Source organism: Abrus precatorius, unplaced genomic scaffold (assembly GCF_003935025.1).
Source record: "Abrus precatorius isolate BTA unplaced genomic scaffold, Abrus_2018 Scaffold3, whole genome shotgun sequence".
In the NCBI taxonomy this organism is placed as follows: domain Eukaryota; kingdom Viridiplantae; phylum Streptophyta; class Magnoliopsida; order Fabales; family Fabaceae; genus Abrus; species Abrus precatorius.
The window spans coordinates 31,907,739-31,931,595 of NW_020874373.1; the positions used below are offsets into that span (position 1 = coordinate 31,907,739).

At 32.2% G+C, this 23,857-nt stretch overlaps 2 protein-coding genes across 4 annotated transcripts; one reads left to right on the forward strand and one right to left on the reverse strand.

The window, feature by feature from the left end:
* Positions 1–4,688: 4,688 nt before the first annotated feature.
* On the forward strand, positions 4,689–19,056 carry LOC113861335 (golgin candidate 3-like). Of its 2 annotated transcripts, none has more exons than XM_027494094.1 (15): positions 4,689–5,056; positions 8,189–8,287; positions 10,595–10,690; positions 11,920–12,075; positions 12,411–12,540; positions 12,635–12,699; positions 14,800–14,970; positions 15,090–15,203; positions 15,321–15,470; positions 15,712–16,008; positions 16,162–16,227; positions 17,217–17,419; positions 17,709–17,763; positions 18,128–18,316; positions 18,488–19,027. In XM_027494094.1, the coding sequence occupies exons 1-15, from the start codon at positions 4,835–4,837 to the stop codon at positions 18,782–18,784; spliced, it is 2,310 nt and encodes a 769-aa protein (XP_027349895.1). In that variant the 5' UTR covers positions 4,689–4,834; the 3' UTR covers positions 18,785–19,027. The 2 variants fall into 2 exon arrangements, with proteins under 2 accessions (XP_027349895.1, XP_027349894.1); XM_027494093.1 differs by having other exon boundaries at positions 4,693–5,056; positions 15,324–15,470; positions 18,488–19,056.
* LOC113861336 (reticulon-like protein B1) lies at positions 18,953–21,970 on the reverse strand. Of its 2 annotated transcripts, none has more exons than XM_027494096.1 (5): positions 21,648–21,970; positions 20,905–21,085; positions 20,676–20,817; positions 20,331–20,400; positions 18,953–20,236 (listed from the first exon to the last, which is right to left on the reverse strand). In XM_027494096.1, exons 1-5 carry the CDS (start codon positions 21,853–21,855, stop codon positions 20,067–20,069), a joined length of 771 nt encoding a protein of 256 aa, XP_027349897.1. In that variant the 5' UTR covers positions 21,856–21,970; the 3' UTR covers positions 18,953–20,066. The 2 variants fall into 2 exon arrangements, with proteins under 2 accessions (XP_027349897.1, XP_027349896.1); XM_027494095.1 differs by having other exon boundaries at positions 21,603–21,958.
* Between the last annotated feature and the right edge of the window lie 1,887 nt (positions 21,971–23,857).

The following is a 23,857-nucleotide window of genomic DNA, read 5'->3' on the forward strand; positions in this document are numbered from 1 at the left end:
TTACCACTAGCTTGTCATACTCTGTCCAAAAATGAAAAAAAAAATGCCTATGTCATTGTTTATAAGGAATAAAAGTGCCACAAGTTTTTCTTCAAACATCAAAAGACTTGTCTCAATGAAAGACCTCAAGTTAGTTGGGTTGAAGTCTCATAATTCTCATGTTTTGATGCAACAAATGTTATCAGTTGCCATTCGTGATATTTTGCCCAAAAAAGTGAGAGACAATATAACACAACTGTGTTTGTTTATTTCATAAAGTATGTACTAAAGGCATCAAAGTTAAAAAGTTAGATGAGCTAGAATACGAACCTGTTTTGATACTATGTAAATTAGAGATGTATTTTTCTCCATCATTTTTTGACATCATGGTGAATTTAATGGTTCATCTTGTGAGAGAGATTAGGTTATTTGTCCCTATTTATTTAAGGTGGATGTATCTAGTTGAGCGATATATGAAAATATTAAAAAGATACGTGATGAATCTTCGATGTCCAAAAGCATCAATAGTTGAAAGATACATTGCAGAAGAGGCCATTGAGTTTTGTATAGAGTATTTGTCAGAAGTAAGACCTATAGGGCTTCCTTATTATCGGCATGATTCATGGTCAACAGGAAATGGTACACGAGGTTTAAATGTGAAAAGCATAGGTGCAGCAGAAGTGTTGCAAGCACATTTATATATTTTGAATAACACTAATGAAGTTCTTCCTTATTTATCTTCTCACAAGAACATATTGAAGAAAAATAACCCTCGGATGAATGAAAGATCGTTGTTGAATGAGCACAATAAGACTTTCTTAAAATGATTTGAAAATGCTATTCTCAATGATGATACTGTATCTGAAACTTTAAAGTGGCTTGCGCATGGTCCAAACTTTGATGTGATATGTTGGAGTGAATATAATATTAATAATTTTATGCTAACTGTCATTACAGTCAGCATTACAGAATCTTGGACTTTGGTAAATATAACATAATTGCACATAAGAACATAGAATATTTGTTTATTTATAATTACAAAGCTAATGCTTATTTGTCATTTGATTTTATAGATATTTGTAGATTCTGATCCAATCCCTGAAGAGGAAATTAAAGATATCAAAAAACATTAGGCACAGTTTATTTTAGATATCAGTTCAATTTCTTTCTAAGCTTTTAATGATCGATTAAGACAATATGTATTGATTTATATATGTACGTATTCATTTTATATATATTAAATTGTGAATGTTCTCAATCAGAAATAGTGTGATATTTTTCTATATTTCAAATTGTGTAGAAATGCATTAATTAAAACGTATATTTAAAAATAAATAAACACTTTTTATATCGATTGTGACCATAACTGATATAGAAAGTGTATTTCTACATCGGTCTTGACCATAACCAATGTAGTAAATACACTTTCTACATCAGTTATGGTCACAACCGATGTAGAAAGATTACATATTCTACATCAGTTACTCTGAAAAGCTGATGTAAAAAGTGTATTTACTACATCGTTTGTATGCATAACTAATGTAGAATATATTTTTTTACATCAGTTGTTAACCGATATGAAACATCACTATTTACTACATCGGCTATATATACATCGACGTATTAACTAATGTAAAAAACTCTTTTTAATTAATATTAAAAGTCATTTATGTACTAATGTTTATTGCCAATAATTGTTGTGTCAAATCTCAAGAAACTAAGCACACACTTCTGGAAGGACACTTCACAAAAAGAAACTATGTTTTTTATAACATTTCTATAAGACCCTCAGTTTGTAATTTTGTTACTTCAGAAAACTCTAATAATATTTATGATTTGTCTAATAAAGTTTTTAATGACAAATACTATAATAATTGTATAGGCTTAATTATAATTTTGGTCCCTATAAATATAAGCATTTTTGTGATTAGTCCTACAAATATTTTTGTTTGGAAGTAGTCATTCTAAAGTAAGAAATTAGAAAATAGTCCTTGTCGTTAATCTTCCTGCCGTTAGCCAACTCAGCACTCCACGTGACGTCACATAGATGTCTAGTCACAACCTACATAGTTTGCCATATCATTTAAATTTTTTATGAAAATTAATTAAAATAAATATTTATAAAAAAGTCCATAAATATATTTTATATATTTGCAAAAAAAAATTCTTCTTCATTCCCAAACTTCTCTCCATCTCAACCTCTCTCCCACCCCACTCCCCCCTTTCTGGTGCCTCTTCCTCATTTTCATCCTTCTTCCTACCCAAAAAAACAATAAATATTTTTTAGTGACATTATATTCATTGTGACGCAGAAGGGAAGTTCTCTCCTTGTTGTTAAAGCCATATCTGAAGCTACAAGACTCCGAATTGAGTGATTTCAAGGACGTTGGAAAGCTAAGACACAGATCTACAAATGTTTCTCTCATAAGCTTTGTCAAATTCCAAGCCGAAGATGGTCATTTTTGAGCTCGAAAAGTACCCACGGAACTGCCCCTGCATTTATCCATTTTTGGGCTTTGTTTTGTTTTGTATTTCCTTAATTTCTGTAGCTGCAAGACTCCGAATTGAGTGATTTCAAGGGCGTTGGAAAGCTAAGACACGGAGCTACAAATGTTTCACTCACAAGCTTTGTCAAATTCTAAGCCGAAGATGGTCATTTTTTAGCTCGAAAAGTACCCACGGAACTGCCCCTGCATTTATCCATTTTTGGGCTTTGTTTTGTTTTGTATTTCCTTAATTTCAGCCATGGTTACAGAGATTTTCAATACAAATGTGCTAGCTCTTCTTCAATTTATCCGATTAGAGTTTGTTTCTTCCTCTTCTCTCTTTCAATTTCACAAGTATGGTTTAGATTTATGCTTCTTGTCGCTGGGCTGTTGATGTTAATCTCCTTCTTACATTTCGATTTTTGCTATCTGTTGTTGAATCTCTTGGGCTGTTGCAATTTATTATGGATGTCCTTACGGCCCAATAGCCTCTCCTACACTTATGTGCTCCTCTCCATAGAACGGCCCTCTAACTCAAATTTGGAGTATACCGAGATCTACTTTAAGAATCTGGTAAAGCAATTGAAGTCTGGGTAGGCCTCTCGTGAAGGATGGTGTGCATGAGGATTATGTCTACTAAAAGTTGGGGCAGAAGATGGAGAAGCTGTAATCAAGAGCAAAGGATTTGAGAGATCAGTCAATGCTTTTCCTTTTCTTCTTTGTTGGATTTAAGTGAATTGTTGTATCCTCCGTTAATGAGTTTCTTTCTACTCGGAAGTTAGTTTTCGGATTAACTTAGTGTTTTATTTAAATCCCTAGATGGAGGTAATGATGGAGTGTGGGGAGGAAGAATGGTTGGGATTAGAGTGGAGCGGTTACAGAAAGTGAGGAGAGGAATTGATTGGAGAAGAAAAAGGGTTTATTTATAAATATATAAAATGAGTTCTGGAGTTTATTTGTAAATTTTAATTTTAAATAAAAAATTTAAATGACATAGCAAGCCATATAAATTGTGACTGGGCATCTACGTGGTGTCACGTAGAATGCTGAGCTGGTTTTCTATTAGCTAGTTCAACACTTAACAAAAAGAGAGTTAGCGGCAGGAACTATTTCCTAATTTCATACTTTAGAAGAATCACTTTCAAACAAAAATATTTGTAAAACTAATTACAAAAATGCCTATAAATATAAGGACTAAAAACATAATTAAGCCTAACTATATATATATATGTGATTTCTTGTAGTGTATTTGTATACTTAAGAGAGATATCAACTTCTATCGGTATAATTTATATTCCTATTTTTAATAACTTTTTATTAAATATTTTTTTAAAAATTAATTCATTAGATAAAATTTTTAATTACTTTTTTTTATATACACATCAAAATTAACACAATATATAAATTTGAAATACATTAAAAAAATATAAATTTTTTATTGTAATCTTTTAATTATTTAATTTTAACATAATTTAACACAAATAATTTATATTATATAGAATTATGTTTTTAATATGTTTTGAATATTTAAGTGTATGTCAAATTAAAATTAGAATTTTACTATGATAAAAAATTATTATAAAAAAATTTAAAATATATATTAATAATCTTAGAATATATTTAATATAATCTTATAATTTACTTTAAATCAATTTTTTAGTTCCTGTAATTTCTTTAAATTTTAATGATTTAAATTCTTTTATTAAGTCCTTATATATTTTTTAAAAAAATAATTAAATTACTAATAATTGATATATATATATATATATATATATATATATTTAACTTAAATTTAACATGTTATAATTTATTATTTTATTGGCCATTAGATTTAAATTAAATAAAAAGTTCAGAATAGATGTAAAAAATTTAGATTTATTTTGGTTTAAAAAGATTTTTCTCTATTATAAGTTAGGATCTATTAATACTAGGTATAAATTTTTTTAAATTTATATCAAATTTTAATCATATAAATAAATAATTTAACAATTAAAAAATTATTTGTTAAATTAAAATAATAAAATATAAGTTTATAAAAAAATAATTTTTTAACTATTAAATAATTGATTTTTACATTTTAGTATAAATGAATTATTATTATTATTATATATCCTTTCCGTTTTACTTTTCTCCGCCTTTATCAACGAACCAACACGTCTCAAGTATCACACAACGTGGCATAAATATTACTATTATTCTCAACCAATTTTTTTTTTTTAAATAAAATAAAGGAGTTAGGAAAACAATTGCATTGCAAAGAAAACGCAGAGATAGATTCGTGGCGAGATCTAGCTGAAATTGCAGTGCGCGCACCTTAACTAAATCACAGATTCAACAATAACAATTCGAATCTCCTTTTTGGTTTGAATATGTGGGGCACAATTGCCAATTTCAAGGAGAACTTGAACAAGATTGCCCTCGATGTTCACTTCGCCGACGACGATGAAGACGACATCGTTTTCCCTCCCGACGCCCAAAACCCTGCCGTCTCCGATCGCCGCAATTCTCACAGCTTGGCGCATTCCAAATCGGTTTCTAGGTCGCCGCCACCGATGGCCAACGGAATAACAGATTACCCCTGTTCTTCTGAGGTATGTGGTCCTGAAATTAGCTACAAGGTTGTGTGTGTTTTGCGATGCGATAATGGAATATGGCGTGGAACATTGGAATGTTAACTTCCGATGTGTGATTGTAATTGCTTAATGGGTTAGTTATTGAATCGTAGAGAGTTGGAATTTGAATCGAGAGTGGAAGCAGAATGATAAATCGTTGCGTTTCATTTAGGAATAGTGTTAGTGAAACACATCGTCTGGATAATTCAAAAGGATGATTGCAAATTATGAATAGCTAACTACATATTAGAACAATTGGCTGCAGAAATGTTGCCATCGGAAGTTCTCACGTTCCTCGTTAGTGCTGAGGCGGAGAGGAACTGTAGTTTCACTCACAACAAAATCTCTTCACCTTATTAGCATATGTGCAGTATGTGAGAAATTTTGTATGGCTGACATTTCTGTATGTTGCTGCTATAGGGTTAGTGTGCATCCAAGTTTGTAGTAACACAACTAATTATTTATGCACCATATGAGTTCATGTCTACTTAAAATTATATCGGTTAGTTTTTATTGATTATATTTCTTTTAGTGAGTCTTATTGTTGTCTGTTACGATAAGTTGTATTAAGCTTAAGCTGGTTTTGTTCATAGTAAGGATGGAATGGTGATGATGAGTGACTGTGATGTAACGTTTCAATCCACTACTTGGTTCTGCTCTCTTAGCAGAAGGCTGTGTATTTAATACCTGGGCTGATATGATATTACGATTAACCAAGCTAACCTGGTTTGAAAGCTGTTCAGAGCAAAGTGTTGACAAGTGGGTTTTTGGAGCTTTATCAAAAAACTAACTTGAGGGCAGGCCACAAATAAGGATTGATGGTTGTTTCCATTGTTGTTATCTTATGGGCTTTTGGTTAGTGTGTTTGACTTTGCTTTTGCTATCTTACTTTGTGGATCTACAGTTATCACTTTGCTCCCACCTTTTTCCATATTAAATGTTATCTATTGATATTTAGAGCAGATAGAGACGTGCAGTATCGCATCTTAATCCTGGCTAAATGCCATTAGCAATTTTATGTTTTGCTTTAGTGTCATTATATTGTAGTATTGGGAGTGGCTCTAGAAACATAATATCTAGGATCCTCTGAGTCTGACTTGTGTATTACATATTACATAATACATCTAAACTCTCGACTGCCTATACATGTCTCATTGGGTTTGGGTAATGGTTCATTTATTAAATTTTGGGATTATCTTTGGGTGGGTAATGTTCCTCTTTCTTATGATTTTCCTAGACTTTATCACCGCTATTGGACAATGCCCCTGTCATTCAGTTGACTCTTTATCTCACCCAACTGTTTCTTGGATTTTTCACCTCTTGAGATTGATGAGGAATTTTCTGAATGTCAGTTCTTTTGGTGTCATTGGATTCAATCGATCTTTCTTCTAATAGATAAGAGGATTTGGTTCGTAGACACTTTGTGTTTATTTTCTTGCAAATCATACTTCCAATATTTCACATCAGACCCACTAATGCTTCCTATCCTCTGGATAAGTTTTCTTGGATATCTTGTGCTCTCTCCAAGATCAAATCCTTCAATTGGACCGTGGCCTTTAGTAGGATTAGTAATTACTTTGAATTTGACACCCCAAAATGTTTGATTTCCTGATTTCTGTGTAATGTGCAGATTGAGTGCTGAATCTTGTTTACATTTGTTTTTGCATTGTCCATCAGCATCTTATCTGTGGAATAAAAGTATTCAGTGTTTTTGGTGAACACTGAGCTTTTCTAATGGACCTTTGGAAGTTTCCATGTGTTAATTTCCAGATGATTTGATGTTGGCAAAGTTGCCAAAAAGCTTTTAGCAGTGTTCTCTGTCTGCAGTTCTTGGTGTATAAGTAATGTTAGAGTCTTCTCATACGGCAATCTTTTATTGAGTTCATTTGGCTTTGAGTAGTTTTTGTTAGACCAGAAAGTGTAGAAGAAAGTCCAAGAGAACATTTGCTGGATAGCGGCCCAGATAAGCCCAAAATATGGTATATGTATTTTATGAAGAATGGACCAACTGTAAAAAGTCAAGTCAGGTTAACAAGTGGTTAGAAAGTTAGTCTAAGTCTTTGTTAGTCAGAAAGTATAAAAGGAGAGTGAATAACATAAAAAAGGGGAGGAAATGAGTTGTATTCTTTGGGTTAGAGATTCAATATCTGGAAGGAGCTGTGATCTCTGCAATTGCTTGTAAATTATAATTCTTTCTTGATTGAGCAATAAAGATTCAGTCTCATTCTTTCATTCTTTTCTTTGAATCCTAACAGTTTTTCTAGCTTCTTTCTGGTGTTTTGTTCATGATCTTTTTAGAGAGGGGATCCTTGTTAGTTTATAATACAGTTTCCAACAGCAAATATGAAATAGAACAAAGAAAAGAGGAAGAAAATAACTGTGATCCTGTATTAATTGCAATAAAGAACATACAGAAAGGAGAAGCAGAGCTCCTAATAGAGAAACAAATATGCTGCTTCTACCCAAATGCAACAAAAAAACAGAATGATCTCCCCTGATCACTTATGATTCCTATATAGCAGAAATATCTCTTATTTTTTCTCCCTCTCTCTCTCCTCTAAATTCCTTTCCTACATCTCTCATGCCACGTCAGCTCCTCCTCTCTTCCTTCGTGAATACACTAACAGCTGCTTGGGATTGGATTTCCCTTCATGGGCCAAAGGCTCAACTGACCCACTTAGGAATGGGGCCTTATCAGTTTAGATCCTTAGATAGATTGGCATGTTGTGTTGCATGTTTCTTGACACCCCCCCCCTTTTTTTTTTGGTTATGTCTTCTTTAGTTATTGAGGATTTGTTTTCGGCTTTTTGTATATGCCTTTTCGATCTTAATATTTTTTTCTTATTATAAAATAGCACATGCTGGTAAAAAATTGGAATTTTTTTTTTACCAAATGCATGGATTTTTTTTTTTCTTTACCAAATGCATGAAAATGTATTGTATTCAATGTTTATACCATATATTTTCTCCTTGAATTGTCTAGTTGAATATAATACTTGGTAGGTTAGTTATTATGGTTAAAGATGTCATTTTTTTTCAAATTTTATTGCATTTCTTGTAGATTGAGCTCACTAGTGAGATAAGACTGGGTGGTTGTTGTTGTTCTTGTAGATTGAACAATATAAAGCAGAAATCAAGCGACTTCAAGCATCCGAGGCAGAAATTAAAGCACTATCAGTTAATTACGCAGCTCTATTAAAAGAAAAAGAGGTATAGTTGCCTGGTTATTACTTTTTTACATATATGTACCTATAATATGTTGATTTTTCTTCTGTTGTTTCTTATGTTGGAGCTACTCAATGTTCTAGTGTTTCTGGTTCAGCTGTTGACTGGCAAAAGGCAAACTTGTGATGCCAAAACTTGTCTCTTTTGTTTGCCAAAAATTCTTGTTACTTGTTGTTTGGAGTTTTTTCTTACTTCCTTAAAGAACTAATGTTGGTTTTGTTTAGCTTTTGCTTTTTGAAATCTTTATGGACCTAATATTTTTCTAAACAACAGTCAATCCTGATTATTCCAGTTGGTAGGTTTGCTACAATGATAAATTAATGCCACCAGGATCTAATACTAGTCAATTTTTTATGAAAATCAATAGAGCTTTTTAATGGTTTCTTATATTGTTTGATTAGGTGTCCTCCTACATTTCATCAAATTATCTTTCTTTTGAACCACATTTTTCACTTAAACTTCATTGGTGTTTTATCACATGATCCATCAAACAGACCTTTGGCAAACTTTTGTCATCTCCTTAATAGGTGCTACTCTAACTCTTTTCTTAGATAATGTCATTCCTAAATCTTCTATATCCCCTGGTTCAGCTTATTTTCATCACTGCTCCATGCTCGTTGCTATAGAGCTTTGGTAGTGTAATAGCTATTTGGTAGAATTTTCTGAAGTTTTTATTAGAACTTTGTCCCCAAATTGCAATTAAGCATTTTTCAACTTCATTCACCCAACTTGAATCCTATGTGTGACATCTCCATTAATGTTTCTTTCCATCTGTTCGTGGACAACTGTATCCGTTGAAAAGTAATAAAGGGTTTTAAAATAAATTTTTAAAATATCGTCTCACAAAGATTTTCAATTATTAAAAATTTTTAATTTAATTATTTGAACTTAAAGGCTATGAAATTAAATAAAACAAGAATTTAAATATAAAACTAATTAAAAAGAAATTAAAATAGCGCAACATCTAAAAATAAACTGATCGAAAAGAACCTAAGGTGTATGGTTTCACCTTTACACTTTTCTTTGTTTTTTTAAATTAATTCCACTCATAATAAATTTATTAACACTAAATGATCATGCAATTTTAACAATCTTCTATCTAAACTATCACCGTTAATAATCATGCAAAGTAAAAGTAAGAAAAATCATAAAGAGTCTCTAAATTATTAATTTAATAACAATTAAAATAGAAGAATTAAACTTGATCTATTTAATCTTTTGTCTCGTTATACGCTATAGATTCATTCACTATTTATAATATGATCGCCTACAATATAGGTAATTATGGTATATTCAAGAGTTGTTATTTTTGACATATAAATATAGTGCAATAAAATAACACAAATCAAGAATGAAAATACAAAATTATCATAAATCATAAAAATCTCAGAGTCATGCAAAGGATGTATCATAACACTAACTATGAATTTAGCTATACATAATATAAAAGAAAACCAAAACAATAAACCAATCCATAATAATCGAAAAGTAATGTAAACTAGAGTTTCCAATGGAGAAGAGATTATGAGAGTTTTTAATCCCTAAAACATGCTTTCAAGGCTCTAGTAGGCGTCAACAATGGACTATCACTAAGATTCAAAATGTAAAAAAGTGATAGATATAAGGTATATCAGACCCTGAGGTATCTTTAATAGGGTTTGAAAATCTTAAAATTGTTTCAAATTTGGACTTCTTGCACCGTGCATATGGTCAAAGCACACCTATGCTGGCTACTGAGGAATGGGCGTGCTGGCTGCTGCAAAGCTCATTTTTCATTTAATTTGGGTCCAAAATACATTTAAAACATAGTTGTAAGTTGTAACCTTCTCATATTAATCTACATGATACTCATATAAATTAGTATAAATATTTGATAAAATAATGGTCACAAATAAATATATAGACTATAAAAATATGACAAAATATATACTTATCACCATCATGGTGTAAGATGGATCCAAGATATATATATATATATTGTGCACCTAATGGTACGATGTAATCCCTGGTTTGGACTTTATATTGTGTTTGTTTAAAATAAGGTGAACTCCGCTGTAATACATCATTTGAAGAATAAGATATATCTACATATTCTAGATTTCTTGCTGTTTTGCTAAGCTCTAATGCCTTCTCCCTTATGCCTAATGGAAAGAATTCTTTATTTTCTTGGATATATTATGTGACATCTATCTAAGGCAGAGGTTACACATTACAATTTGTCCAACTTTTTAATTTGAGATATTTTATTACTGGCCTTTGGAGTTTAACTATCCATCCCTTTCAACTTTGCAGGATCAGATCTTTAGATTGAATAAAGAAAATGGCTCATTAAAGCATAATTTGGAAGCTACAAGTCCAGCATCTGCAAATGGCACTTACACAGTCAAGGTGATCCTATATTCTAATTCAAACTTTATTGTGAAGATTTCAGTGTAACATAAACTCTTAACCTGTGCTGTAAGTCTTTTGTTGAAGTTGTTGTCTTGTATCTCATGATTTTCACATGAAATTTATTAATGATGAGGATGAGAGGTGCTGCATCATTACATTTTCTAAACTTATGCTATTTCTGGTTAGAAAAATGCAATCACCCTTTATAGGACAAAACTTAGGTGCCGCACGTCAGGTGTTTTTGGTGTTGTATGTCTCAACTCATGCATTTTTGTAATGATTGAGAAAATATAGTTATATATAATAGTGAAACTATACATAATATTTTGTAATCTGTTAGGCCTCAGACGGGGGGGGGGGGGGGGGGGGAGAACTTGGAGAATGTATGTACAAAGAGCCAAAAAGTGGGAAAAAAACACAGTTAGGGGGTTTAGAATTAGTTGAGTGTCAGAGAGGAAAGTGGATATGTACAGAGAAGTCAGGATAAAAGCATTCATTGTGAGAGTTGCATACTGTAAGAGGGAATCACTGGAGGGGGCTTTGCTCATTGCATTTGTGAGTCGTCAATAAAAGTAACACATTCTTCAATTCATTCCTCTCTTTCTCTCAGCTATATCTTTTCTGAAGTTCATAACGTTATTTGCACTGGTTAATAATAGTAAAATGTTTGGACAGTTCTACTCCATTGATGTATCCTTTTATTTTAAGTACTACTTTTCCATAAATATCCTGTTCTGGGGGTGCTTTCTGAAAACTTGGTGTGACAGCACAAAATGGTTTGTTTGATTGCTATTTGCTGTTTTGCTTTTCCTTTTTAGTTGTCATGGATCCCCTGCCCTCCAACCTTCTAATTTTTCCCCTGTCTTGATGAATTTTTCTTTTACCATAATAATAATAGTAAATAAGTAAGTACATCTATGTGAAGCATTTATTTTTGTTTTTTCTTTTGGGGGAGAGGGGGGTCTTGTATTAATAGTAGTTAGAAGAAACTTGATGGGAATGGCCTGTTTTAATCCTGTAGAAAATAATAGTTAATGAGAAAAAAAAAAACTAGCTTCTGTAATCTATTTCCTTCCCTCACATTGGGATATTCGGTACTCATTAGGCTGGTGAAAGCATAAGAATGTTATATTCTGTTAGAACTTAGTTGGAAATCAGTTACTGAATGTCTTGTTCTTGACAGATAACCAAGGATTCTTGTTGATTACTTTTGAACATTTGTGCAGGGAAGTAGTGAACAATCATCAAATCGACAGCATAGGTTCACAACTCAAATGAAAAATAATTATCCTACAAACAACGGAAATACATCTGCTTTGGAATCCGATGCTATTCAAAGTAAGATGGCATCTAAACGTTCAAACTTACAAGTAAAGGACAAGGTAACCACACCTTACATTTTTGGTTATTCTTAAATAATGAACCAATAGAGGAAGATTGACCATTAAGTGGTATGCATTGATATTACTTACCTATTTTTATCACCTTTTTCTGGTTCTATGTGTATTTTTTTCGTGAAGTCCTAAGGCCATATGGTGTACTCTTCAATGAAAAAAGAAAAGGAAAATCACTTTTATTTTCTTTTTCTATTTTTTTAGAGTGAAAGCTTGTTCTCTTTTGTCTGGGTCCCTTTTGATTTAAACTTTTTGATAGGATTTATATTTTTATTTTTAGTGATGAGTGAACTTGACAACAGATGTATGAATATGCCTTCTAGGAGCTAGCAGATTTGGTAGAGGGAAAAAATGGCCCCACAGGTGCAGCACATCTTCATGAGATACAAAAATTGAAGTTGGAACTGGAGCAAGAACGCAATAAATTGGCAAACATTCAGCTAAAATTCCAGGGTCATTATTATGCATTTAGATTATCTGGATTGTTCATCATTCTGTTTATTTATATAGAAGACTGTTAACAATCAGGCTCTTTCTTCATTTTCAGAGGAAGAGAAATTGAACAAGTCTTTCCAGGAGGAGCTTAAATTATTAAAGTTGGAAAGGGACAAAGTGAGTTTATGTAAACATAGTTAAAAATTTGATGTTCATGGCTGCAACACCTTTCCTTTATTACATTCAGTATATGGTTTACAACTTCAGAGAGTTATTGACATAAAGCAATAGATGTATACTATAAATGGATGTTATATTTCAATTTGTTGTGCAGTCTTGGATGTCTATTCAATTATTGTTTGGTGTGTATGAATACTCTTCAAATTGCTGCTTGTTATTCAACTGTTAAAGGACTTGTAATAAGATATTGCATACAAGATTCTGGACAATTTTAAAAAATATCTAATGTGTAAATAACACCTGATGAACTAGATACTGGAATTCAGCATTGAACTATTAATAGATGAAAATTGAAATAAAGGCTTAAACAACACTACCTAATCTCCCAAACCTGTGAAGCAAGAAGAAAAATTACCTAGTCTTTCATTCTAGGAAGGAAGCTGCCATGCCACCATAAGTTCAGATAGCAATTCAGATTGAAAATCTTCCATTCTGTCTTTGATTCAGTGTTGTTAAAATTAAAAAGTGGCCTTGGGGGAATGGCCTGGCTAAAATTGCAAAAAACCAGTATGAAGAACTGTGTTGCAGATTTCACTGGTGGAAAAGGGTTGCCGCAATATTTATGGTAGCACAATGATCATGGCAGATATTGATGAAATGGCAGTTTGGAGTGAAATTATATAAGCGAAAAAGTGTAACGTTTTTGTGCAATGCATGTCACTCAACAAGCCAACCTCACTCAAACCTCACTTTGAAGTACATCTTTTCTGAACAGGACCTCAATCACTGCTGGATTTTTCTCCAGCAAACATCTTTGTCCAGTGTTTCTTCTTTATTTTCCATTTGTGTTTCTTCTTTCTCCAATTCCCTCATGTATTTCCTCTCCCCACTGTCAGAATTTTATTTCTCTTTGTTCTATGTCTTCTTTGTCTTCATTTTTGTTTTCTGTCCCTGGTGAGCCCTGGTTCTTTCTGTACCACTGGCAAACTCCAGTATGGCTGCAAAACCATTATTTATCTCAAACTTGCCCCTATTCTCTCTTCTCAGCATCTAGTTTTTAATTTCTTTTCTCTCTTCCTTCTTATGCTAAATCAAACCTCACTTGTACTCAGGTCACCATGTGACCCATGTGTGGTCCAATTGTGTGATTTGACCTGTTTATAGTTCTATAGAATTTGGGGAAATGAGTATGCTGATGGATTAAAAATATTAATTATCGTAATATTATTTATTAGATTCTTTTTATTAATTTTTCATGCAGTTCTGTTTTTAAATTTTATTTATTATTAGTTAATTGACTAATGAATACTATTTTTATAAGATTTTAACAAAAATGTTTTTGCCCTAAACTAGTTGAGACTAGGAGCAGAAAATAGTTTTTAAAAATTTTAAAATAATATTGACAATGCATAATCTATAATTTTAACCTGCCATTTCATAACTGTATTAGATTGTTTTATGGTTTTCCTTTGTGTGTATTTTTTGTCTTCCAACTTGAAATTAATGTCCTCATCTTTATGTTTCTATAATTTTCTTGTTCTTGATGTGTTATTAGTTCTTTTGTTTATATTCAGAAGATTATTTTAACATTTTTGTATACATTTTTAGGATAGGTGGCATTCTGGTATTGCCACAATGCCATCTGTCATATATATATATATATATGGCAATTTTTTGGCTCCCTGCCATAAGCTGTCTTCCGCCCTCACACTGCTTTGGTTGTGAATGGAATATTGAATAATTGATATTAAATCAAGAGAAAATCATGGACGAAAATCAAGAATGGATTGCTAAAAAGCAAATGAAAGTATATTCACAAGAAAATAGGACTATATATTAAAAGAGAACATGGAGCAGCTTTTCCCTATGCTTCAGAATCCCCATATCACTGGCTTTCTGAATTGTATCTTCTAAACTGAAAAGGAATAACTTGACTGCTTTCATATTTACCTTAATAACTCCCTTTACATCATTGATATAATGTGTTGTTTCAAGAAATCTGGATTTTGGTTTTGTTGTAGTATGCAATTTGATAAGCTGGGCTATTTTAGTTTTTGGCTATCTAACCCATGCATATATTGTATTATTGCTTTGAAGACAGCAAATGACGTGAGCAAATTACACAGTGAATTGAATGAGAAAATATCTGAAATAAAGTATCTGCAATTGGAGTTGTCTAGACGGGAAGATGAAGAAGCAAGTGACGCTGTGCATAGTAGCTTCAAAAGATTAATTGAAACTTTACAGAAGGAAAACAGTACCCTTAAGGTTGGTAGATTTATGCAATTTTTTTCATTGTAATACAAAAAATTTCTATGGTCTTATCACTCGAAACTTGATGATAATTGCTTTCGATATTGTGCTATATTATATCTTATGGTTTTTAGATGGAAAAAGATGAACTTGAGGCTGTGCTCAAATCAAGTAGGATGTCTTTCACTGGAAAAATGTCACCTGATGCTTCTCAGATGCAGAACAAGGATCCAAGCTGTAACAGTGATGTGAGCCAAAACATTTTAGCAACATTGACTTTACAGGTTATACATTAAAAATCGTGTATATAATCTTTGACCTCTTTTCTCCTCATTTCTGGGGCTTTGGGAATTGGCTTTTGGTAGCAGTTATCAGATCCTTCCAAAGGTTTTCCAGGGAAAGAAGACTTGGAAAGATCCTTACATAAGCTTAGTAAAGATTTAAAGGAGACACATAAGGAGAGGGATAAAGCAGTACAAGAATTGACCCGCCTTAAACAGCATTTGTTAGAAAAGGTTGCATTTTTCACTTTACATTTTCGATGCAGAATGAATAATGATTGAGCATTTTGTAAAGGCATAAACAATATACTAATTATCATAATCTGTCATGTTTATCTCCAATTATTGTTTCCCCCTTATATTATGTTTTGTTCCCATAATCGTCTATTAAGTGTGAATGACTTAAATTGCATTCATCCACATACATCAATCTTTCTGCAGTACACTGATGTTCACTACACTGCTTTTTGACTAGGAATCTGAAGAATCAGAAAAAATGGACGAGGATAGCAAAATCATTGAAGAACTACGAGATAACAATAATTATTTAAGGGCTCAAATTTCGCATCTTGAAAAAACTGTGACGCAGGCAACTGCAAGTCAGGAGAAACTGAAGATAGCAAATGACAATGAAATTCTTAAGTCCAGGGAAATCATTGATGACCTGAACAAGAAACTTGCAAACTGTTTGAGCACAATAGATGCTAAGAATACTGAACTTATAAATCTACAGACAGCTCTTGGACAATATTATGCTGAAATTGAAGCTAAGGTTGTTTCTAATTAATTTATTTTTTTAGAAATTAACTGGAATTGATTTAGTTGTTAACATTGCCTCACTATTTTTTTCACCAATATCAGTGTGTTCTTCTTGTCTATTGTTGCAAGTAGAAAACTTATATCCACTATAATTTGTTTTCTGAAGGAACATTTAGAAGGAGAGTTGGCTCGTTCAAGGGAAGAAATGTCCAAGCTTTCTCAATTGCTGAAAGTATGAATCTATCTCTCTCGCCAACTGTTTCTATATATTAGACAACACATACTTTATTTAAAAGTTTAAGGGAACAGTGTTTGACCCTTTATGCTTACTGTAAAAAAAAATTGATCTCCACTATCCACGAATCTTGGTCTGCATTATTTTTATCTGATAATTACTTTGGTAGAAAACCTGGTGGAGTAGGATATCATGGTACCTTAGCTTGTGGGCTTCCCTTCAAGAGTTAATCAGAAAGAAATGTATTTCTTCTTGTACAGATTCATCCTTTCAGAGAATAGAGAATTAAACTTGAGAGAAGTAAAGATAATTTGGAAGCATATTAGCTTTGTGTAGGCTAATTTCAAAAAGATGATAGAAAGCAATAGGTGGGTATGGAGAGCAGTTAATGCTATTGGTTATCACATTAGAGGGAGCATGTGATAAGGGAGAGCTCTAATCCAAATGTCCTGCCAATGGATATGGAGATCGCTTCTACATCCATAAAAGGAAATCTTTGGTTGATTGAAGGGACCTCTCCCTGGATTATTGACTACGATCATGAATACTTTCCCTTGCTGTAGACTATCTAATTTATTCATGGATCAGTTGATGTAGGGATGCCATTTCACCTTGTCACATAAGGCTGAAGATTTATGATAAGTTGACAACCTATCCAGTTAAGGCTGGTTTATGGAAACAATTAATTCAATATCTCAGACTTATTGGGACGGCGGTTTGGGATAATTCAGTTGGCGATGGGGCTTACTTTTGATATATTTCTATCACTATGTCTTGGATTTTTATTTGATTTTTTTTCCAGTTCTAGTATAGTAACCTTTTTTTTTTATTCCTTAAAAGCTTAACCCATCCTATATTATCCCCCGTTCTTCCTTTAAACTTTGCTCTCATATATTGATACATTATTTTGTTTTCCTGACTCGAGTATAAAAAGTTAATTTATTGGTGTTTCCAATTAAGTAACATGTAGATTAAATGGTTGCCAGGATGCAGATTGTAGAGCAGATTTACTGATCAGTGAAAAAGAAGAAATTTTAGCCAAGCTTTCTCAGTCTGAGAAGTTACAATCAGAATGGAGAAGTAGAGTAAGCAAACTTGAGGAAGACAATTCCCGATTGAGGCGAGCTCTTGAACAGAGTATGACACGGCTAAATAGAATGTCAGTGGATTCTGATTTTCTGGTCGACAGGTTGGCATGTTTTTCATCAAACTATATTTTCCATGCAATATCAGCAAGACCATTTGACTTGGGATTTGGAAGGTTCCTATATTTCTAGCTGGGTGGAGATGAAATCCTTGATGGGGTTATTGTCTATGATTTTTTTGTATCTATCGTATTTTCCTTAAAAGGTTTAAAATTGGAGTCTTATAAGTATGAATCTGGGTTAAATTTTGACTTGGAAATGTTTTCTAGTCATTGTTTTGCTTCTATTTGAGAGAATAAATTATTATACTGATATAAATTTTATGTTTGACAGGCGCATTGTGATAAAACTACTTGTAACATATTTCCAGAGAAACCACAGCAAAGAGGTATGGAGGTCTTCTAATTGTGGCTGCTTTAGATGAATCATGCAGAACTGCCATTTCCTTTATGTTGTGTAACAATCATAACTTTGTGTGAGCGTGTGTGCTTATGGAAGTAATTGTTATATGTTTAGATTCATGATGAGGTCCACATCCTATAATAGAATAACCATGCTAGGATAGGGCTTGAAGGAGTTGAAGTGTTAGTTGATGTCTTATGACACTATTAACCAGAGAAGGTTGTGAAATTATGTTCTTCACTTGCATTTGTTTACTCCTTGCAAAGTGTAAAATTAATTAGTCCTTTTAGCAGATATGTGTGATGTCTTGTTCAAATTGATCTTGCTCATGAAGTTGATATTTGGGACAGGTTTTGGATCTAATGGTTCGCATGCTTGGATTCTCTGATGAGGACAAACAAAGAATAGGTGTTGCTCAACAAGGTCCAGGAAAAGGTGTTGTCCGAGGTGTTCTTGGGTTGCCTGGCCGCCTAGTTGGAGGTATTTTGGGAGGAAGTGCTTCAACTGAATCAGCTGGAAATGTAGGATCAGATAACCAGGTGATCTCTTCTCGTCGTCTGTTTGTTTATCTGCATGGTTTACTTAGAAGGGGAAACTGCAAAAGAGAATATTGAGTAGTTATATGTCGCTCGAGTCTATGACATATACCAAAAGATTCTTTTACAAATGCTGCACATCATGACTTGGAATTAATACTTTTCCCATTTCAGTCCTTTGCAGATATGTGGGTTGATTTTCTTCTCAAGGAAACAGAGGAAAGAGAGAAGAGGGAGTTGGCAGGAAGTACAGGTAAATCCATGGATGATTCACACGATAAAAGTAGTTCTGCTTCACCACCTTCCAATCAGAGGTTTAGCACTGGGACAGCATCATTTAATCCACCTACCAGTCCTCTCCCTCGTGGATATTTTCAGCATTCTGAACAGTTTGATTCCGAGTTCTCAACAGTTCCCCTTACATCATCGGATAGCAAAACTATGAGTTCAAAACTTCTTCCTAGATATTAAATATATACATTTTTTATGTAATTAATCAGGGGTATAGATCATTGTTATATTGTAGAAGTGCAATCTTGTTTAATTAATTCTTTCACATGAAAAATGAGTGTAGAGTGTATTTTATTCACAAGTGTCACAATTATTTTTTCATTGCCTTCGTGTTCCAGTGTGGATACTCTTGCATAATTTGGAGCACTGGAACTGTGGTAACATATTTTGATGTATATCTATCTCATGTAAGTCGCTCATTTTTAAATTATATGATATATTGTCTCGTGCACCATGTCTCGCGAGCCTGCGTCACTCCCTACTTTATAATGAACCTATATTTTGTCGTCTCTTTATTAACTTAATTTTCTCCAATTCTACTCATTTGTCTTGACAGTTTTCTTTCCGATAGGCAACTATTTTTCAACATGATGATTATAATCAATTAAACACTAAAAGCAGCCACTGAGCTTTGGGAGACTCGAGCCAGTCCATATCCTGTTCTCTAAACCATTATGGCAGGCAAACCACGATCAAAAGCTTAATTTAAATGGCGAAATCTAAGATCACTAGTAAAGAGAAATAATGCCCAATACCCCAATGCATTTCGCCGTTTACTAATTTCCACTTATTTGTATACTAATTTACTGCTCGAATATATTACCGAGTTAAAATATACATTTAGTCCCTCTTTGATTTATAGTTAAAATATCATCTCGCCATTTTCATTAAAAGAAACACATTCCAATACAAATACGTACTTCAAATTAATTCAAACACATCTCAACACATTCAAGGATTGAAAATCAAATTATACCCAATTCTAAACTGATATAAACTAAGACTTAATTTTTAAAATAAACTGATGCTAAATATTATTCGTTCGAATCCATAAATCTGTCTAACAATTCAATTAGCAATCCAATATTTTAAACATTGGTCCAATATATCAATATCAAGAATACAAATCCGGCAGCCAAACACATCGAGGGTAACAAATGCTTTTTACTAGAAAAAAAAAAAACAAAAAAGAAGCATACAACTATTATATCTTCAGTAACAATTACTGATTGAACAACTCATACAAACATACAAGAAGCCAGTAAAATCCATATGCTTGCATAGTTAGAAACTATTAAGTACTAATCAAAGATAAACCACACCCATTGCCATTGACACCGTACCAACCTAAAACCAACTCAAAACATAATAACGATTGATATTGATAAAAGAGACTGGGCCCTGGCAACTTCCATGAACAAACAGGTAAAGCTTTTATTTCTGAGGTTACAAGATTAATTGACTAAGCCAACTTCTTGGCCTTCAATGCACCAATTGGAATCTTACTCAAGACCTTAGCGTCAAACACAGCATACTGCTTTTTAATCTCAATGACAGCCTTCTCTGCAAGTGGGTCTATCTTATCCTCGTACTTCTCATATAACACAGGAATCGTGTGCAACAAAATAAAAGCTGTCCATGGAATGAATATGTAAATGAATAAAATTACGTAACAATTTTTTTATATAAAAATTATGTAATTAAAAGGAGTACTGATTATTCTTACTTATGTAGAACAGGGTCAAGAAATTGCACCAGTTCCCCACAGTTGACAGAATCCATAAACCAGCAATAACCTAACACAACATCCACAACAAAATCCTCAACATAACATTATAAGAATAGTAGTGTAGTTCTAAATGAAAAAAAAAAAATAAGTTAAGCAAAACATTCAATAAGGCACCCATTAAGCCATTAAAGCACAGCAGCATGCAAGACCTGAGGAAGTGCCACAATCTTTGGAAGTTACAAGCAATTGGCCCAAAAATTTAATAGAGATTACTTAAGAAAAACTTTTATTTAGTATATGCATATAAATATAATGATGATAAAAAGTTGCAAGGTTACATACTACGAGGAATTTCTTCAAATCTCTTCCAGAACCAATATTATGCAAAACAGCAAATCCTCGGTTGATTTCAATTCTCAATGCAGACGCAACTTGCAGGAATGGCTCCTCAGGAAGATGAACTTCCGGAATGCGAGGTTGGGATCTGCAATATGATTTTGATATTCCATGCAAACAATTAGATGAAGAAAACCCTAAAACACACAACAGCAAAGAAGTTCCAGAGGCTCACTTGTGGATAAAAGTATGGGCATTGGACCACAAGAACAGAACAGCAAGCAGCAGCATTAAAATGTGACAGACTAGAGTAAGAAGGTGATATTCAAGCAACTCAAAAAACACCCAAACAGCAGTGGCTCCGCCAAGCACACCAGCAGATATTTTCTTGTTCCTCCACAACAAAACGTCAGCAGCTGCAAATGATGATTGCCAAAATGTTCCATAAGATAACTACACAAAGTCGCTAACAATTCTCCATTTGATGACAGACTTATCAAACAACTCCTCAATTCTTTATTCAGCATCCCAAGTTTCACTAAAATACAATGCAGCCTAGTCAAATTCGTAGTACAATCAATTTATTATTATTATTGAAAATAACGTTACATCAACTTACCTGACTCGTCTAGAATTTAAAACAACCTGAAAACGTAACATGTAATAAACTACAAAACAGTGGCAAAATAACACATAATAAATACTCAGCTTTGAGAAAAACCCCTTTTATTTTCAAGAAACCACAATATATTAGTTCACAAAACGTGGCGCTCAAAAAGGTTTACATTTTAGTAACCCCGATCAGTGATAAGAAGGTCAAGTCACTTTCTTTTCTTCCTTTTTTTCTTCAATTTCTTGCCGGTTAACTTTTTTCTACTCCAATAGTTTTATCCATAACATTCCCACATCGAATCCATTCACAAAACCCAAAACGCACAAAAACGACAACAAAGAAGAGAGAGAGAGAGAGAGAGATACGTTTTCCGGCGCCCAAAACGGAATGAACGGGCTTCTCCCGGCCAAAAAGGCGAAAAATCTTATCCTTAGCGGATGAAGTAACGGTTTTTTCGGAGTCGGAATCGGAAGAAGAGGAAGAAGAATCGTGACCGTGAAGCTTCTTGCTAATCTTGTCCGTCAACGATACGCCGCCGCCGGTGGTGACGGTGCTTTCCGGTTGGTCGGCCATTGACCCTTAAATTTCGAAGATCAGAAAAACCCTAACCCTTGAACTTCGATTTCGGAGTGAGGAAAGGGAAGAAGCTTTCTTTCTTTCTTTCTTTCGTTGAATGTGTGAGTGATAGGTTTCGGAGTGTAAATCTGAGTGTAAAATTTATAGGTGTCGCGACTTCCGAGGTTCGGGTGCCCGAAGCTGAGGCTCGGACAAAATTTGAAATAGAAATGACGGCGTTTGAATCTCGAGGCATCACGCTGTGTTGACGGCGTTTCAAAATGGTAAGAGAACGGATGCTTGTTTGCTATCAAATAGAAGAGAGTACGAAAATTATTACAAATTTGCATTTTTTTTTATTTTCGATTTTTTATAAAATATAATAAATAGTTTTATCATTGAATTAAATTTTAAAAAAAAAGTAGATATAATTTTTTTCATAACTATTCATAATTTTATTTTATTAACATGTCATTGCGAAACCAAATTTTATATTTAGCAAACAGTTAAGTGTACTTAGATTAGTTACAAAAATTATGTTTATAACTAATTATCATGATAATTGTTTGTATAAAATAAATTTAGATTTAGATAGATTAGGTAAAAATAATTTTAAAAGGTTTTTTTTTGTTTCAATTGTATAAAATAAATGTTTTTTAGGTAAAAATAATAATAATAAATTTAATTTTGTGTAATAATTAATTTTAGTATTTAAATAATTAATTGTGAATAATAAAATAAGAAAATAAAAGATATCTGAAAAACTACTTTTTAGCTTTTAATTATAATTTATAAAATTTGCTTGTATGAGATAAGATGCTTCCTTTGTAAATAATAAATAAATTAATCGAACATTATGAGCTAATTTTTGAAAAAAAAAATACTAAACAAAACTGAATAACATTTTTTACAGCTCATTTTAAATAATCAAATCCACAATATTGAATGGAAATAAAAGAAATACACTATTTTAATAAATTAAAATGAATACATAATTTATCAAATATATTGATCATAAATATGGGAAACTATTATTTCATATATTGTTTTTTTTAAATGTATTCCTTATGTAGTTATTTCTTTAGTTTTTAAGATATATAGCAACTAAAAGTACATTAATTATGAACGAACCATAAGAAAACACATTTTATCTCATGTATTGATCTAAAATAGGGGGGAAATTAAAAAAATAATATAATAGAAATAATTAATGTTCTAACTTATTTAAATTTTATTATATTTTAATTAATTCTAATAAGTTTTTATGAAAGGGAATATTTAAATAATATTTATTTCATATTTTTAGGCTTAATTGTTGATATATTGAAATTTTATTTATAAATATATACAATTAATATAAGAACTTCAATAAAAATCTTATATTGTATATGCTGAGATAAAACTCATTTAAATCTTAAAATTTGAAGATGAATAATTATCTTATTAAAAAAATATTAATTTTTAAAAGGAAATAACTAAATAGTAGTCAATCTTGTAAGAGAAAGATAATTTTGTTAGAATAATAAAGATTATATTAAGTAAATGTAATGATCATGTTGAGTAAAAATTTATTAAGGTTTTATTAAAGAATAAATAATTACTACGGTATTGATATTTATGTTTATAATTTAAGTTGTTAAGATTTACTTATAGGCTCAAATTTTATCATAACTTTAAACATTATAATTTATTCCGTATGTCACACGGGGACAAATACTAATGAGAACACGACATTTTTCTTTCTTTCTTGTAATTGTTTTTGTGTGTACTAATCAAATATACAAATCTAGTCAAATATGGATGATTAATTTAATCACATATTAAAAAGAGTGTGGTAAAAGCATTGAAGTATGCTAAATTTTAGTAAAAGTAGCGTTCTAACTATCTTGTAATTTTGATATTTTGCTTCTGCTTTGAAGATTTTAACCATATAATAATTATGTATTAGCAATTTCAAAGCCTCCAACTCCAAAATCACCCAAACGTGGCTTCAAGAGAATGAAGCAGAACTTGGTGTGAA